We start from the raw sequence: 19,031 nt of genomic DNA on the forward strand, positions 1-19,031 counted from the left end.
CAAGCAGCAAGAAGGGTTGGGGGCGCAGTCGGAATGTCACTTCGGTAAAGTGTGTTTGTGTGTTATTGTTTGAGGTGGATAAACGATGCAAAGAACATGTAAAAGAAGTACTACTTTGTGTTGTGTCATGGTCTTTGGTGGACAGTGGAATTAAGATGGCCACCAGAGTAATAAATATTTGAAGCTTACATATTTGTTGGTTTCGCTCGTTCTTTATCATCAAAAGCACATAAAAAACACGGGACCTCATGTTTTTAACCCCAGACAACCAGATTTAGAGCCAGCATCAGCATCGAGACACAGCAGCGATCCAGCAAGCAGCAGCGATTACCACAATGCATTTTAATGGCGCCAACCTAACATTAAGTGCTAACAAGCTCCGTAAATGGGAGTGAAAGTGCGATTATAGCAATTAGCAATATCTACGACTAGGCGACCATTACAATGTACAACTGACAAGTACAGCACTGTTACAGAAAGGCTTACTATTTAGGTATCAAAGTTTGGGCCATTCCATGCCAAGTGATCTAATATAGAAAAAAGTTCCTGCCTAACCATCATGAATTTTTTGAAATTTTGTGTGAACAATCACAAATGTTTGCAATGAAGATAAGTGAAGTTTTACTTTCGTTAATTTAATTCTTCCAGAGATACAGTCATTTGTTTTACCCGCCAGTGCAGCTAGCGACAGTCACCTGTCATTTCTCTACAACTTTGAGGCATAACATCTCCAGAAATATAAACTAGGCCATCTTGTACAACTTTTTGGGATCCGTTAAGCCAAAAAATAATAAAAAAAGATTAGCAGACCAATTTTCATACAGATAATTTGAAGCAAAGTCGGTCGAAAAAATGGCTCGAAAATAAATTTAAGTTTCGCTTTTCACATATCTGCAAGTAATTGAGGGATAAATGTGAAACTTTGCACGTATAATCTTAACTCTGCAAGGTCTGAAAAGATTAAATTTCATTCTCATAAGGTTTTCTAATAGTTTACACATTGAGGGCAAAATTGACAATTTTTCTTAGAAGACCAAAACTGATGCTTTTGGATCAATTTTACAAAAAAAACCTTCTGCAAACTCTTTTAAACTGTTTTCATTGGAAATACCATGTTCTAATGAACCTAAAAAAACTATATTTGGTTTTGCAGTGCGAGTATATAAGGCCCTAAAAATGACGAAATGCTGGAGATGTATTAAAAATGGGTCCATTTTGCACTGGTACTCAAAATAAATCTGACAACTTTTGTAATGTTCTCCAGTGTTTAGTATTCTCCATGGAAAAAAAAATCAAAAGTTCTGACGACTAACAAATGAGTTTGAGTCAGAAAAACTACAAATAAATAATCTCTTTTTTTTTAACGTCTCTGCAGCATCGGCTCTACAAAATTCTTTTTATAAAAAGTGAAATGGCTCAGGAGAAACCATAATAAAGAATAGTTCCCTCTTTTTTGAGGCTCTAATGTTTGAGATACGTAACCACATTTGGAAAGTGTAATTATTTGGAACTGAGAGGACGAGGATTTCTGCTAGTGCACTGTGGTGCACCCCCAAACTACATACAAGTACTACAGATTCATGTCCATTCACATCTATCTCCCCAATATGCTATCTTCGTTATTATGTACCATCCATCAGAGAAAAATTGCGAACTATAAAGGCTAATTAGCTTCATCCGATAGAGAACTAGATAAGATTTTTGCCATATCTCCCTCCTCCCATATATCGAAAACAAATACCATATGCATGCAGGCATAGAGCATCACCTGACAGACCCCGTTTAAAGTTCCACCATCTTTTCTCTAGGAGGATGATCGTATCCCACATAGATGGCTGCTATGACATCATCTGATGATGCGATTGACGTCATTCATTAAGACATTCTGATCCATGGTCTCTCGCAGACAACAAGGACATCACCCCAAAGTAAAGTTATCCAAGATGTCGCACTGTGATGCGATTGACGTCATTCAACATGGCTGCTGTGATGTCAGCTGATGACGTGAGTACAGTTACCCAAGATGGCTGGAAAGTGCCACACCCCCCCTGCCAAGTACCTCCCCCCCCAGATGAGAAGTTTGAATTTTGGAGGGAAGGTAGGTCAGTTGGGCTACCTCTGGACACCACACTGTGTGAAGCATATTGTTATTGCTGTTACTGTAACACACTGCACACACTGGATGATTTTAAATAAGTAATTTACGACATCACGAAACTGGAAGAGTTTTACGTCGTTGGTGTGGGTTTACAAACTACATTTAAACTCATATGTCACATTGATGGAATAGCTGAAAGCTCTGCATTCCATTTTGAGTGATTCCTCAAATTGCAGTCATGTATGCGATCACTGTTTTGGTGCTAGCCATCCCCAGAAGGTGTCACCCCTCCACAAAACTGTTTCTCCAACTCAAAAAAGTCAAAAGTCAGTCTATCATTATGTTGTAAGCAACAGCGTGCCATGGATGGATGGGATGGAAAAGACTCCACCGATGCACTGAAATAAAAAGCATCACAGTTGATACTGTGAACGATTTTAACAATATTACACTAATTTCAACACCGACCAATGTGGTGACAGCTTGTTTCCAATTTCAGTATCATAGCTAAACCACTCCTTACTGGCTTTGCGAGTATCATTGCAAATGTGGATAGATGACTTTGCAGTACGTCCATTCATTGTTAATTCTCGAACACATACGTCATCAAAGTATATCAGACAGCACTCTACATATTTCTAACACATCGAGCATAGTGCTTAATTTACGATCTATGTCGATGCTGATGGGAGTCACAGTGCATTCTCGCAGTCTTAGGCTAAAATTAGAGACTGAAAGACCGCCCTTACACCATCATTGATCAACCTGCCCTGCAGCACTGTTACCGATTTAATCTGCAACCGACCACAAGTATACCAAAGTCGGTGATGAAATTAGTGTAATATTGCTGAAACTCTTTGGGGATGCACCACAGTGCAGTAGCAGAAATCCTCGTCCTTCTCTCGGTTCCCATTTCTTTCAAATGGTCAAAACACAGTCCTGTTTCTACACAGGTTCCAGAAGGTTGTAGGTATACCTTTCTCAGACTTCTACTCAGTTTCGACTTACATTGGAACAATCACATGCACAAAGCTACAGGGACAGTAGCAGTAGCCATAGAGTCTGAGGGATAGTTGCAAGATGCATAGGGGCTACCTAAAACCATGTTGGAATTTTACTGTAGCAGATAGGTTCGAGAAAGGTGGCTCGTTTCGAGATATGAGAGTGCCAGAAATATGATTCACTAGTGACTGTAATCATTAGACGACTTCTCCATAGGATCCAATGCAGGTATGTGGTTCAATGGAAAGACTTGATTCCAGATCATGGACATCATTTCTAGCAGATAGCGTAACACTAGAGATCTGAAAAGCTACTGTACATTTCTTGCCACCTCAATCAGCCAACCATCTACTACTGTTTGTGTTCCTTCTCAATCAGTGGATATATCGCAGAACTTCTGACTTGGTATTGAGACAGAATACATTACACATACTGGAGAAATATATCTAGCAGCGTGAGGGAGTTTCAAATACTGGTTACAAACTACATTCCTTAGCCAAATCATTTTTAAAATTCGGCGATTTTATCATGAGGTTGAATTGTGGGTTTCGTGTAATTGGACTGCTGGTCTGATAATATACACTCCAGTGATCACTGTCTCAGTATTTGTCTGGATAGAAATACCACCTCATTCCCAGATAATGTCGTACCTAGATTTATAAGGCAGGTATAGCTTTTAACATGGATACTAGTGTGCACCTGTAGAACCAAGACCACTTGTGACAGTAACATGCAGTAGTTGTTGCGATCGGGTTTTTTAACATCTGGCCGATTGTGTTTATCTTACTAAGATAGAGCGGTACCACTCGCAAGAAAAACTTATGAGACATGCCCACCCATCGCTGATTTTGTCTCAGCAGTATTTCATATTGTAGGCAATCATTTATTGGCGAAGTATTATAATTAGTAGTAGTAGGCGATGTGTGATTGGTTCGTGTTGAGCATCAGGCTTATAAAGTATGTGTTTGTGATCAGACATGTGTAAAAAGGAATGTATGGATTTGACGTGGGATACTGTGACAACAGAGGGATGAGTATGGTACATGTGTTTCTATTTCCAGACCCACAGCCATCAGCAGGGTGTATTTCCGATGCTTCGCTCATTGTCGAATGTTGTTCAACTGAAACCTCAATCATAACATTTAATTCTAAGTATAGCAATTAAATATGTATGTGATTGATTTCGTAGGATGATTCCATCTATGTGTGGCCTGTGGTGGGAATGATTCACGTTTCCAGCTAATGGTAGAGGCTGTCTGAATAAAGACACCTGAATAGCGAACTAATACTTAGTGAGTGTTGGACAGCTTTTGTGATCAAGTGGAAATTTGAGAAGAGTGAATATGGATGCGTGTTTGCGCTGGGCCATTATTCCCTCCTATGTAAATTGTCAGATTGACTGTTTCTTCACATTTCCTATCTTTATTTAGTTGAGAGAATATCGGTTGTGGTGTGTGCATATAGCAGGTGGAAGACGCATTTACCGGTTCTCTAGATATGAGAAACACCTTAAATGACTTAGTAAATTATAGGGATGATTTGGAATCTGTTACATCATGGACATCGGTATTCACGTGTGGAAATATCTATTTCCTCTATTTGTTTTGAGTTCTCACGTAAAGGTCTTTGCAGACATGATAAGTTTCTAGTTACTCAGTGGTCTAGAGCAGTGGTTCCCAACAGGTGGGGGTCTGCGAGCTATGCCAGAGGAGTCCGCAAGATGCTATTAGATTAAAATATATATTAAATATATTTTGTATGATAACAGATTTTTTTTTTTTTTTTTTTTTTTTTTTTGGCCGCTTCCTGCATGAGCAGAGGTTTAGGGAACGCTAACTTCTGCGTGTAGCATCTTCCTAAAACCAAATAACACTAGCTCTCTCTACGCAAAACTAGAATTAGATAGAGGCAAATAGTTCTGCTGAATGCTGTTAAACTGCACGCGCTGTCTCTTTGCAGCTGACAGCTAACAGTCACTTTACTCAGAAACTCGCCTTACAGGCGACAATCGGCCATTGTTAACTTATTGCCAGTGCTTTCACAGACCATGTTGTTTACATATTCAATGTTCTGTATTAAAACAGTAGTGTTTGTAAAGCGTTCATGAAAAACAAATATAGGATTGCCTCAACATGGGGTCGGATTTCAGAGTGAAAGTTTCGAGTTTAGAACCTAATATTTCAGAAACAATGGACTCAAAGATCAGAATGAACTCATTTCATTAAGAACTGAAAATTAAAACTAACTGTATACTGATGGAGTATTCTGTTGTAACTATATTTTTCAAATAAATAATACCTTGTATGAAATTAGTGTTTTCTTATTTTTCACACATGTCTACTCAATGCAGTCTCAAGTGTAGAACATTTGATAAACCAATACAATCAGTTTCAAATTTTTCCTGTCATTTTCAGCTCATACCCAATTTTTATTTTTTAAGGAGTTTGTTATACTAAACACCCAGATTTGAAGACAAAGATTTTGAGCAATAATCAAAACTTTAACAATAACAGTGATGGCTATATTTAAAAAGTCTTAAGCTCAATATTTTTTCAATAATGAATATGTCAATGTTTTATTCTAAGTACCAAAAATAGAAATGTATAAAAAGACTCTTAATTTGGCTTTTTTAGGTACTTTATACTGTGATATGACATGGTACCAATCATGCTGAATGAGGGGTCCTCGAGAAAATTTTGTTGGGAACCCCTGGTCTAGAGCATGCTCCACCTCGCTAAAATTTGGGGTTTGTAGAGAAATAATTTCCATTCTACATCTTCAGAATTATGTTGCGCCAGATGTGTACAAACCATGCGAAAATATATTTGTTCTTGTGATCCCAGAGACTGGAGATGGGTGTAGAAAAGCGAGCAAGCAAGTGGGGACCAGAAACAGTAACATGTTGGTGCCAGGGGGGGGGGGACGAGCCCGAATTTGTAGAACAGTTCTGAGAATGACTTTGATCTGCTGAGGTCGCTATGGTCACCCATTGGGAGTGGATGACTGCCGACCTCTAGTACTTTGAGGGCTACATATGGTGCTGTATGTCTTCATGTTGTGTGTATGGATGATGTAAGAGGGCTGATTTTGTATGGCACACGATACAAATTGTATATTTACTACATTGACATGAACAGGGTGATATATTGCTGGGTTGGAGATCAGTTTCACGCTCTAATATTCAAGATCCTGTCCTCGGTGGGAGAGCAGTGTAACAGAGTAAGAGTCTTTCCATATTTGGCGATATGTATGTCACTTTGTGAGGTTTAGTTGTCAGTGCAATATGGCGATCAGTGTAAAATAGTTTTTTTACCGCTGAAAGTCTCGTCTGCAGAAAGAAAAAAAAAAAGGCAGATGGTGCTTCCACACTGATGGCATCAGTAATTCGGCGGGTAATTTGATAAGAGCCAACTCCCATTCATTCACAAGTCATCCTTTGTGCTGGGGTATAGGAGTCTCTACATAGTGGTGAGAACCTTTGTGTATGTTGAAAGCAGGAAGGGTAACATGTGATGGATGGGGTGCCACGTTAGGACCTTGAGGAAAAACGAATTAGCAATTTTCCTTGTTCTACCGATAGTGATGATGATTATGGTACACTAACGAACGTCGGTGATGTATTTCCAAACATTCTACATGTACATCTACAGCCATACTCCGCAAGCCACCTGACGGTGTGTGGCGGAGGGTACCTTGGGTACCTCTATCGGTTCTCCCTTCTATTACAGTCTCGTATTGTTCGTGGAAAGAAGGATTGTCGGTATGCCTCTGTGTGGGCTCTAATCTCTCTGATTTTATCCTCATGGTCTCTTCGCGAGATATACGTAGGAGGGAGCAATATACTGCTTGACTCTTCGGTGAAGGTATGTCGTCGAAACTTTAACAAAAGCCCGTACCGAGCTACTGAGCATCTCTCCTGCAGAGTCTTCCACTGGAGTTTATCTATCATCTCCGTAACACTTTCGCGATTACTAAATGATCCTGTAACGAAGCATGCTGCTCTCCGTTGGATCTTCTCTATATCTTCTATCAACCCTATCTGGTACGGATCCCACACTGCTGAGCAGTATTCAAGCAGTGGGCGAACAAGCGTACTGTAACCTACTTCCTTTGTTTTCGGATTGCACTCCACAGACATTACGTCCACGGGCAATGTATTAATTATCACACATAGTGCTGAATGCCTGTCCTTCATAGCACTTGTTTGAGAGAATCTTGGCAGGATGCAGCACCTTTCAGAAGTGCTGATTGTAAGACTTTGTCAGGAAATTTCCTAGGATTGAGGGAACTCGAGACATATAGCCAGTATGAGTGTAGGCATACTGTAATTTTTTCGGGTGCTGTACATATATAAAAGATAACTGCACTGTTTGTGTAAAATGTAAATATATTGGAGTGTAAAGTTACTGGGGCTTAGGTTGTGGCATGACCAGAGAAGATGAGTGTGTGTCCTATCATGAGGGACAAGTAGATTCAGCACATCGATAACAGTGAGAGTATGAGAGAAATTTTTGACATGGAAAATTATGTGCAATATAGATACTGAGATTCGTTCCAGAACCACAGCCATCAAGAAGAGACATTACCTGTACATTGGTCGGTGTCAGCCTGTAGCACCAATCATAATATTTAATTGTAGCTACACTGGTAAATATGCTCCTGGCTTCCAATATTCTTGTGAGTCTTGTACGTATTTGATAATCTGTAGACAACCTTTTCTGGTTTACCTGTCAGTGAAATTTAGTGATCTGTGCAAAATAATTTTACTGCTGAAAGTCTCGTCTGCAGAAAACAATGGTGAACGCTGCTCCCACTGGAGCCACACTGCAGCTATGCGTCATTGCGCCAGCAACAGTAAACACTCATGATTGAACTCCAGATGATGACTCACTGCTTATTTAGATAGACATGTGACGTCAGTATAATACTTGGAGAACTTTCACATGTTGTCGGCAGTGGAGTGAGAGTGGTGGCTCGCACTGGCTTGTGTGCAGCGGTGGCTCATGGCGGCTTTGGCCCACTCTGCAAATAGGTCTACCCTTCCTGTTGGTCGTGTCAACAACGGTGTCCAGGTGAACACGTATTTCGAGAGGAATTTCTCAAGTACCAAGTATGAAAGTGATGTCACCGTGTCGGCCGCGGTGGCCGTGCGGTTCTAGGCGCTGCAGTCCGGAACCGTGAGGCTGCTACGGTTGCAGGTTCGAATCCGGCCTCGGGCATGGATGTGTGTGACGTCCTTAGGTTAGTTAGGTTTAAGTAGTTCTAAGTTCTAGGGGACTGATGACCTAAGATGTTAAGTCCCATAGTGCTCAGAGCCATTTTTTTGATGTCGCCGCCTCATGCTTGCGAGACCCGAAGGGCACCTGTGCATCACTTTGCGGGGATGCCAGTGCATCCTGACTTATGGGAGCGTGTGCGATAGCCTCCTGTGTGGTCCAATGGACAGGGGGTGGTTGCTGGTGTCTGCATACATTGTTTGTGTGTTTGTTGCATTACTTTGCTAGAAGGTCTGTAGGCTGTGCTATGCATTATTTGGATGGTTTGCGAGTTGATTTAGTGTCTACACATCAGTGTACTGCATTATTTAGGAGGAGTTTGTATGTCTGTACTGAAATGATTTCGGTAGTTGAGGAGTTGTCTGCGTGTCTGCATAGCATTATTTAGGGGTAGTTTACAAGTCTGTGGGCTGTGTGGCATGACCCCAAGCTCGTCAGAGCATGTGTTTTGTATCAGTGTGATAAATATACTATCTTTCAAAATCCACCCCCAAATAAATTGTTCCAAAATAAATAAAGTACACTCCTTCCTTACTCTCTCCAGCAGCCCAGCACAGGCTGAGTCATTTTCCCCTCCAGACAGTCATCTTGGGTTACGTCACAGGAGGGATGACAGCGCCCTCTGGTGACAGCACAGCGTACTAGGCTCGAACCTCGTGGTGAATACAGTGTTTCCCGCCATTTTCCCCCACCATCTTGGATTACTTCACAGAATGAATGACAGTGCCCTATGGTGGTGGTACTGTGTACTAGGTTAGTTGGATTCCGGACCTCATGGTGAACACACTGGATGGGTGTACTGCATCAAATTGTTTAAATAAATAATGCATGCAAAATAAAAACTTATGTCCAGAGCAGGTCGAGTTCTCTTCCAGCCACTTCCTAGGGTGAGGTGGCAGTCAGGTGACTTAGGTTAGTGGAGGTAGCCCAAGTGACCTATCTTCCCGCCATAATCCACCATCTTGAATGATGTCATCGCCGCCATCTTGTATGATCTCATGCATTGTTGCCAAGTCTACATGCCGCTGTCTTGGATAACGTCTTCGCCGCCATCTTGGATACATCTGGCAACAATTGAATGTAGGGTGGCATTGGCCTTGCCCCCCCTCCCCCACTTATAAGTACCCCTACATCCCTGGAGCTCCAGTATGTTCTGTGGCGACGAGCGCATGGACAGTCCTCTTTATTATATCATTTTTATTACTACTCTTTGTAACGACTTAGATTTTTTAGTTCTTAATGGTTGGGCTTAAAAAAGTTATTGTTTAATTACTTCCTTGAATCTCTTTAGGGGACAGAGTTAAGCTGCAGCCGGCTAAAGACGTATGTGCTCATATTGCAAAACAAAATATACTTTTTAGGTGCTTTAGAAGATGCTCTTTCTAACGAAACCGGTTTAAAAGAGTTTACAAAAGACTTTTGTTGTAAAAGTGGCCAAAAATAGCCATTTTTGGGTTTTTAGTAAAATCGTCATATTGGTATCAGTTTGTAAACTATTGGAAAACAGTAGGTGAATGAAATTTTTTATCTTAAGACATTGTATTAGTAAGTTATTACGTGCAAAGTTTCAGATTTATCCCGCAATTACTCCAGATATAAAGAAAATTAAATTTCCTATTTTTTTCGAACGTGTATTTTTTCCTGTGATTTTGTTTCACTTTGTCGTTGTTTTGTAGAACTTTAAGTGCTCGCATTTAAAAACCAAATTTAGTTTAATAGGTGGTTTAGAAGATGGCCTTGCTAATGAAAACGGTTGAAAAGAGTTTGCAGAAGACGCTTTTCCGCATAAGTGGTTCAAAAATAACCATTCTTGGCGTTTTAAGAAATTCAGTTTTGCTGTCAGTGTGGAAGATTGTAGGAGAATGAAATTTTATCTTCTGAAACCTTCTTTTGCAGTTCTTTTGCGTAAAAGAGCGCAAATGTTGTACAAGATGGCCGATTTTTGTTAATTTCAAGAAAATATTGCCAGACATATTATTCAATTGTTTATTAGCCCATATTTATTTATTTATTTATTTATTTATTGATCCAAGAATCAGATTCATACATTGTTTGCACATGTGATATAGGACAGTGGTAAACTTAGTTAGTTTACAATACAGTAGTCATTTTGACAACATTGTTGACATAATAAAAATGCATAATAATGTAGATTGGTGTACTACATTGCTTCTATATGTGGTAACAGCAGTTATTAAGTGAGATGACGTGATAAGCACAATGTAAAGTACCGTATATTATGAATTGACAGTTAGTCAAATCAGGTAAATAAGGTTTACTTATTATGAGACAAAGAATAGAAGCAGTGGTCAAACAAGAACTGTTTTAACCTTATTTTAAATGCATTTAATGTTGGTATGCATTTTAGGTAAGAAGGCATTGCTTATATAACATACCTCCAGAATGATACACTCCTGTTTTGCATAAGTTTGTATTTACTGTGTTCCTGTGTAGGTTCATCTTCTGTCTAGTTTCATATGTGTTTATATCATAGTTGTGTTTGAAGAGATTTTCCTTTTTTAAGATGGTCCCTTTTGTGAAAATTAGTATTTCGTATAGTTTTAGACAGCTTTCAAGCTGCAAAGGGCACAATGTAATTACATACACATGCCATATGTAATGAGTTGAAACACACGTTATATTGCACAGTATGCAGCTGGACAATGATATAATTACATTAGGTTAAATGAGGTTACAGTACGTGTAAAAAGTTGTTCTGTTAACAGTCTTAAGAATAAGAAGGATGGAAGCTGTTTGTGTTCAATTAAAATGATGGATAACAAGGATATCAGAGTTTGTTTATAATTAAATTAATGTATCACATAAGTCACTATTTACAAATTCATAAACAGACTAGAAAGCTTTTTCTTTGAGCCAGAATTCCAAACTTTTTATGAACTTACTAGTATTTAACGTCAGGTAATTTGTTAAAAAGAGCCCTTCCTCCATGCAGAAAGTTTTACGAATTTTTGTAAGTCTAGTGCAAGGAATGTTTGAAGATTTACTGTTGCTAGTTCTGTAAAAGTGAATGTTCAGTTTTGTATTGTGTTTAGCCCAATTTTTCTTCATTGCATAAGGGTGTAAAATATACATAGACATGGGACAACCGTTACTTTGTTATCATTGAAATTCATTTTGCATGGAGTGTTGGATCTTAGACCATACAGACATCTAACAGTTTGTGTGTTCGCCAAATAAAAGCTCTTCTGGCTTCAGTAGAGTTACACCACATCATTATTCCTGTCTATGTGCATGTAGAAGAAGGTGTAGTCGACAAAGAGTAGCTGTTTTGCACTGACAAAGGATTTTAATTTCCTGATTATATACAAAACTCAGGATAGTTTGCTGCATAAACTATCTCTCTCTCTCTCTCTCTCTCTCTCTCTGTGTGTGTGTGTGTGTGTGTGTGTGTGTGTGTGTGTGTTGTTCAGTTCTTTGTCAAAGTGGGTACCCATTAATTTGACAGAATCTTTACCATGACAGCCATTGTCACTTAGAGAAAATACTCGGTTTTGCTACTATTTAATTTTAATTCATTTGCCGTAAATTAACAAAGTGTCTTGAATTTGTTGAAAAGTCAAGGGTGCACTGTTGATGACTGTACTATAGTGCCAAACAAATGACTATGTCTTCAGAAGTATTGAATTGGTGATTATGAAACTTTACCCACGTGTATTGGGAATTCCTGTGAATGTTCATACAAAATTTCATCAAAATCCATGATAGGCATGGGGAACCACTAAACCACTGGCGTTGAATTACCCCCCCCCCCCCTTTCCCCTCCCCCCGTATGTAATGTATTGCCAAAAATCACATAAATATTAATTAATGGACAGAAACAGTTTCATAGCAATAGCGAAGGATTACTTGTTCAAGCATTGCTTCTATGCACTAAGGGAGTATCTAGAGAAACAGAAGTGCAGCATCAATTAAAACTGTTTTTGTATAATGAATAGAATAATAAAGCTTTGTGTAATACACTCCTGGAAATTGAAATAAGAACACCGTGAATTCATTGTCCCAGGAAGGGGAAACTTTATTGACACATTCCTGGGGTCAGATACATCACATGATCACACTGACAGACTGTTGTTTATGTTTGTAGAAAGTGCGGGAAAAACACAAACGGTGGTATAACCTGTTGCGAGTGCGAAAGAAAACATCAGTCTAAAACTCCCGACCATGTTCCAAAACTTTACATTTTAGGCGATAGCCACAGCCGCGGTATTGTCTCACGCATAAATAAAGCTTCAAATGTGAAATCGATGAGCTTTGTAAAGCCTGGGGCGCCCCTCTCAGAAATAAGAAAACTAGTTTTTTCTGAAGAAATAAAAAAGCTGTCTTCGAAAGATTTTGTTGTCCTCTTTGGTGGATCTAATGACATTTATCAAAATGATACATCTAAAGCCTGTTGCGAATTAGACAAGTGTTTATCTGAACTAAGTCATACAAACGTTATCCTCGTAAATATACCACAAAGGTACGACTTGATGTCCTGGTCGTGTGTCAACAAGGAAATTAGTGCCGCCAATGAACTTTTTTCCAGTATATGCAAACAATATAGAAATGTTTCTGTTGTTAATATTAATACCATTGGACGCAGATTCCACACTACTCACGGGCTGCACCTAAATGGCCTTGGAAAGCAACTTGTTACATTAAAGCTAATGGAAATTATTCAGAGACTGCAATACTTACCAACAACATCATCAGTGGTACCTGTATCATCATCACAGAAAGTATCTCTAGGAGTGACTAATGCAGAATCAGATACAGTAGCAGAAAATGCAGCAGAAGTGCCTAAAGAAGCAATACTAACAGAAGTAGAATCAACAGCAGCGTCAGAAGAACCACACTCAGTAACAGCAGAAGTAACTCCTCCAGCATTAGAACCAGCTCCTACAGCAGTAACACCATCTCCCTCACCAGCAGTAGCAGCACAAACTACTTCACCAGCAATAGCAGAAGAAACACCATCAGCAACAGCAGAAGCAACTCCTCCAGCAGTAGAACCAGTTCCTATAGCAGCAGCACCATCTCCCACACCAGCAGTAGCAGAACCAACTCCTTTACCAGTAATAACAGAAACAACTCCTCCACCAGCAGCAACTAAACCTACTTCACCAACAGCAGAAACATTACCAGCTCCTCCTCCATCACCTTCAAGAGTAGCGGAAAAGAATAGACCAGTCACAGTAAGTAAAGTATCATCTTTGTCTCATGATGAAGTGATACCAAATGATTTGGGAAAAACATGTTCCTATAAAACTTGTGGACAGTAAAGTGAAACAAACTTCCAACCGTGTTTCAAACAGACCCAAAAAATTACCAAAGAGAAATGAAGATTTTTTATGGTTTATCCCAAGGAAGTCCAACCGCCACCTAACATAGATTCCAGGGCTGAAAAAACAATTAAATGTTCTCCATTGCCCCATAATACTGTACTCCTCCCCTCCTGTGACAGTAACTGTATCTTATTTCTGCACTTAAATGTCAGGTCTCTGAAAAATAAAGCTGATGAGCTTGGTATACTATTCAAAAGTAACAAAAGAATGATTTTATGTATAAATGAACATTGGTTAAAGGAAGAGGATATAAAACTGTATGTACCATCAGGCTTCAGATTAGCTACATACTTCTGCAGACCCAGTGAATCCTATGGGGGTTCATCCATATATATTAGCAATGATCTAGACCTAAAGTTTTCTGTTCTTGAAGTTAGTGACCTATGCATTAAAGGTGTTTTTGAAGCAGCTGCTTTTATTATACCTAGTATACAGCTCATAACTGTGTCTTTATATCACACTCCTGAAAGTAATGTAGAACAATTTATAGAACGTTTAGAAAAACTTGTGATCAGTGTACAAAAATATACTAAATACAAAATTTTAATCTTTGGGGATCTAAACATAGACATTAGGAAAATGACAGCCAGAAATGTTAATTTAGTAAACATGTTAAGATCCTATAATCTCTTTTGTGCTAATGAAAGTCCTACAAGGCACTCCTCCTGTCTTGACAATCTAATAACAAATGTATACAAATGTGATTTTGAGCTAGGCTTATTTAATGTCGATTACCTGTCAGACCATAGAGGTATATGGGTGAAACTAATTGCTATAAAACCAAAAGAAGACGAGGAACAAACTCAGTGTGTCAGACTATCTACAGATACAAATATTAGCAAGTATAGAGAAGAACTTAAGTCTATAGATTGGAATACTGTTATACATTCCTCCAGAAATGTTGATGAAGCCTTCAGCACATTCCTCAAAATCATTTCTGAAATCTTCCACACATGCTGTCCACTGGTTAAAAAACAAAAAAAACAAAAAAGTTAGGAAACCTAGCCACTCAACTTTACAGAAGTGGTTTTCACCCCAATTACAAAAACTGAGACTATTGGTAATTACTTGTCACGATAAGGTCAAAAAGGGAGCAGTAGATAAAGAAACTTACAAAAACCTGAAAAGAAAATATAGATCTGAAATTAAAATAGCCAAGTGTAAGGCAAATGGTGATTTCATTAAAAAATCACACAATAAATGTAAGGCTGCATGGAAAGTAATAAAAGCAGAGCTAGGTATGGATATAAACTACAAAGACAACACAAATGCTGCTAACGTCACTGCTGATGATTTCAATCACTTTTTTGTCAACTCTGCCAATCTCAGCCTTCCAACCCACAGCAACCAGAATTCCAATTCAACACACACACCTATTTCTCACCCCATATCTGGCAGAAATTTTCAACAAAACATTACAAACATAGTGTCAGCTTTTAAATGGAGAGAAGTACAAGTAACTGATATAATTAAAGCAACCTCTAAATTAGGATACTCTAGATCTGAAGATGTGTATGGTCTGTCAAACTATGTAATTAAAAAAGTTGTAGATCTCATAACATACCCTCTTTGCATACTGATAAACTGGATGCTCTCGAGTGGACACTTTCCAGAATGTCTCAAAAAAACAGTTGTCATACCATTATACAAAAAGGGTGACAAGTCCTGTATCAATAACTATAGACCAATTTCACTTGTGCCTATTCTCTCAAAAATAATAGAACATTGCATAATGCAGCAAATATGCATACACCTATCAGACAATAATATATTAAATGATTCTCAGTATGGATTCAGGTCAAACTTATCAACAGTCAAAGCAGTTGAAAACCTTATCTCTTTTGTACTAAGTGCATTTGAGTCAGAATTATCTGCTGAAGCCATTCTAATTGACTTGAGTAAGGCTTTCGATTCAGTTAACCACAAATTATTATTAGATAAACTGTGTTGCTATGGAATCAAACACTTGGAACTCTCACTAATTGAATCATACCTCAGCAATAGAAAACAAATAGTAAAGCATAATGACCAACAGTCACAGACTTTAAGTATAAAACGAGGTGTTCCTCAGGGCTCAGTGCTTGGCCCTCTACTATTTATATTGTTTATAAATGACTTTCCGAACAACTTACCCTGTAAATCTATACTCTATGCTGATGACACAACATTAGCTAATTCTGGAAAGGATATAAACATATTGAAGGAGGAAAGTGAAGAGTGTCTCAAAATATCTAATATTTGGTTTAAAGCTAATGACTTATCTATGAACCATGAAAAGACTGTCAAGATAATCTTCAGTTTATCAAACAGTAACATGGAGTTATCATCTGTTAAACTACTAGGAATACACATTGACTCAAAATTAACTTGGGACACACATACAGATTATGTATGTCGAAAGCTATCACGAGTTATTTACCTACTAGCCAAACTACACACATGTGTTACACAAGATTTATTGATTCAGTCATACTATGCCTTCTTTCATTGCCACCTACAATATGGCATTCTTTTATGGGGTAACTCTCCAGGAGCCAAAAAAATTTTCACTTGGCAGAAGAAAGCAATTAGACGTTTGCACGGAATCACTGACAACAAGACCTCATGTAGACCTTATTTTAGAGACTTAAAAATTCTCACAGTCCCATCTCTTTACATATATTGTTGCCTATTAAACATAAAAGAAAACTTAAACCACTACACTATAAGGAAATCAGTTCATCAACACAATACTCGACAAACAAATATGATTGATATACCCACAACCAGGCTTAAGAAAACCCAATCTAGCTATGAATACATAGGCATAAAATTATTCAACACTTTACCCGTACAGGCTCAATTGGTTCCAATGGATATTTTCAAAACTAAAACCAAAGTGTGGATGAAGAAAAATACTTTCTACAGTGTAGAAGAATTTCAGAATAGTTGTAAAGATGATCTAATTTATTGATAAACTAAGGCTTACTGTTATGTATAGTTATGGATGTAGAGGCACCTAGCTATAAGCTAATAGGGTACAACGCTATCTTTTTTTTCTCCATGTAATATTTTTGTTGTATGAAACATAATGTACAAATAGCTATAATACTTCTGATAATATTGATTGCATGTTAATGCTGATAAATTATGGCTTACTGTTATGTATGGATCTAGGTGTTGAGGCTGTTGTAAGCTAATAGTTTACAACATTGCTATATTTTTACTATGAAATATTTTGGTATGTAAAACACAATGTACAAATAGCTGTAACTCTTCTGACGACATCGATTGCACATTAGTGCTGAAAGATGGATAAAATAAATAAATAAATAAATAAAAACCACAGGCACATAGACACAGGCAACAGAGCATGCACAATGTCGGCACTAGTACAGTGTATATCCACCTTTCGCAGCAATGCAGGCTGCTATTCTCCCATGGAGACGATCGTAGAGATGCTGGATGTAGTCCTGTGGAACGGCTTGCCATGGCATTTCCACCTGGCGCTTCAGTTGCACCAGCGTTCGTGCTGGACGTGCAGACCGCGTGAGACGACGCTTCATCCAGTCCCAAACATGCTCAATGGGGGACAGATCCGGAGATCTTGCTGGGCAGGGTAGTTGACTTACACCTTCTAGAGCACGTTGGGTGGCACGGGATACATGTGGACGTGCATTGTCCTGTTGGAACAGCAAGTTCCCTTGCCGGTCTAGGAATGGTAGAACGATGGGTGCGATGACGGTTTGGATGTACCGTGCACTATTCAGTGTCCCCTCGATGATCACCAGTGGTGTACGGCCAGTGTAGGAGATCGCTCCCCACACCATGATGCCGGGTGTTGGCCCTGTGTGCCTCGGTCGTATGCAGTCCTGATTGTGGCGCTCACCTGCACGGCGCCAAACACGCATACGACCATCATTGGCACCAAGGCAGAAGCGACTCTCATCGCTGAAGACGACACGTCTCCATTCGTCCCTCCATTCACGCCTGTCGCGACACCACTGGAGGCGGGATGCACGATGTTGCGGCGTGAGCGGAAGACGGCCTAACGGTGTGCGGGACCGTAGCCCAGCTTCATGGAGACGGTTGCGAATGGTCCTCGCCGATACCCCAGGAGCAACAGTGTCCCTAATTTGCTGGGAAGTGGCGGTGCGGTCCCCTACGGCACTGCGTAGGATCCTACGGTCTTGGCGTGCATCCGTGCGTCGCTGCAGTCCGGTCCCAGGTCGACGGGCACGTGCACCTTCCGCCGACCACTGGCGACAACATCGATGTATCGTGGAGACCTCACGCCCCACGTGTTGAGCAATTCGGCGGTACGTCCACCCGGCCTCCCGCATGCCCACTATACACCCTCGCTCAAAGTCCGTCAACTGCACATACGGTTCACGTCCACGCGGTCGCGGCATGCTACCAGTATTAAAGACTGCGATGGAGCTCCATATGCCACGGCAAACTGGCTGACACTGACGGCGGCGGTGCACAAATGCTGCGCAGCTAGCGCCATTCGACGGCCAACACCGCGGTTCCTGGTGTGTCCGCTGTGCCGTGCGTGTGATCATTGCTTGTACAGCCCTCTCGCAGTGTCCGGAGCAAGTATGGTGGGTTTGACACACCGGTGTCAATGTGTTCTTTTTTCCATTTCCAGGAGTGTATTACCATTTGTTAGACTGATATATGTAAAAAATTTCAAGAAAAGTATGCTGGTATAGTAACTAAGGGATGGTCCAATATCTTTTGTACATTGTACAGTCCTAGATTCACAGGGCCAATCACTAAATAAATAAATTGTCATTTCATTTAGAAAGACATAAAAAATGTATACCTCTGTAGTATAAGTTCGTATTTGTGATTACAGAGTTATGAATTCTGTGACATTATGTATTTTACAGACTAAACTGAGCAATAAAAATAATGCAGATATCATAAACAGTATAGCTTGTCTCAATGTAAATGAAGTATGTAATAAATTTTTTTTAAATTTATCTGTATTAACCATCAGCAGTTTCAAATGAAACTTGGTTTCAGTCCTAGTTAAACATGAAATAAGCCCTAATAACTGACTTGTCAACTCAGAAAATTTCATTTGTGGCCATGACAAGTAGTACAATAACAAGTGCTTTGGTATATAAGAAAAATTGTTTAAGGGAACTTTAGAATTTCAATCTGAAAAGCTCAAGGAAATTTTTTAATGGGACAAAGTTGCCACCCTATAGTAATATTACTATTAAAACATTTTACTTGTACAACATCCATCAATATAGTGCTTAAAACATACACTCTTCGACTGTAATATTCACCTACATCCAAAAATTCATCTATCTGTAA

The 19,031-nt window shown here is 39.3% G+C and overlaps 1 protein-coding gene across 1 annotated transcript in view; it reads left to right on the forward strand.

Annotated features, from left to right (window-relative positions):
* LOC126188440 (uncharacterized) overlaps positions 1–19,031 on the forward strand; it is a 347,741-nt gene that overhangs the window by 180,555 nt on the left and 148,155 nt on the right. The window contains exon 6 of the mRNA XM_049930045.1: positions 13,059–13,571. Within this exon, the coding sequence (XP_049786002.1) occupies positions 13,059–13,571 (513 nt within the window). The remainder of the gene's footprint in view (positions 1–13,058; positions 13,572–19,031) is intronic.

This window comes from Schistocerca cancellata, chromosome 5, assembly GCF_023864275.1.
Source record: "Schistocerca cancellata isolate TAMUIC-IGC-003103 chromosome 5, iqSchCanc2.1, whole genome shotgun sequence".
NCBI lineage: Eukaryota > Metazoa > Arthropoda > Insecta > Orthoptera > Acrididae > Schistocerca > Schistocerca cancellata.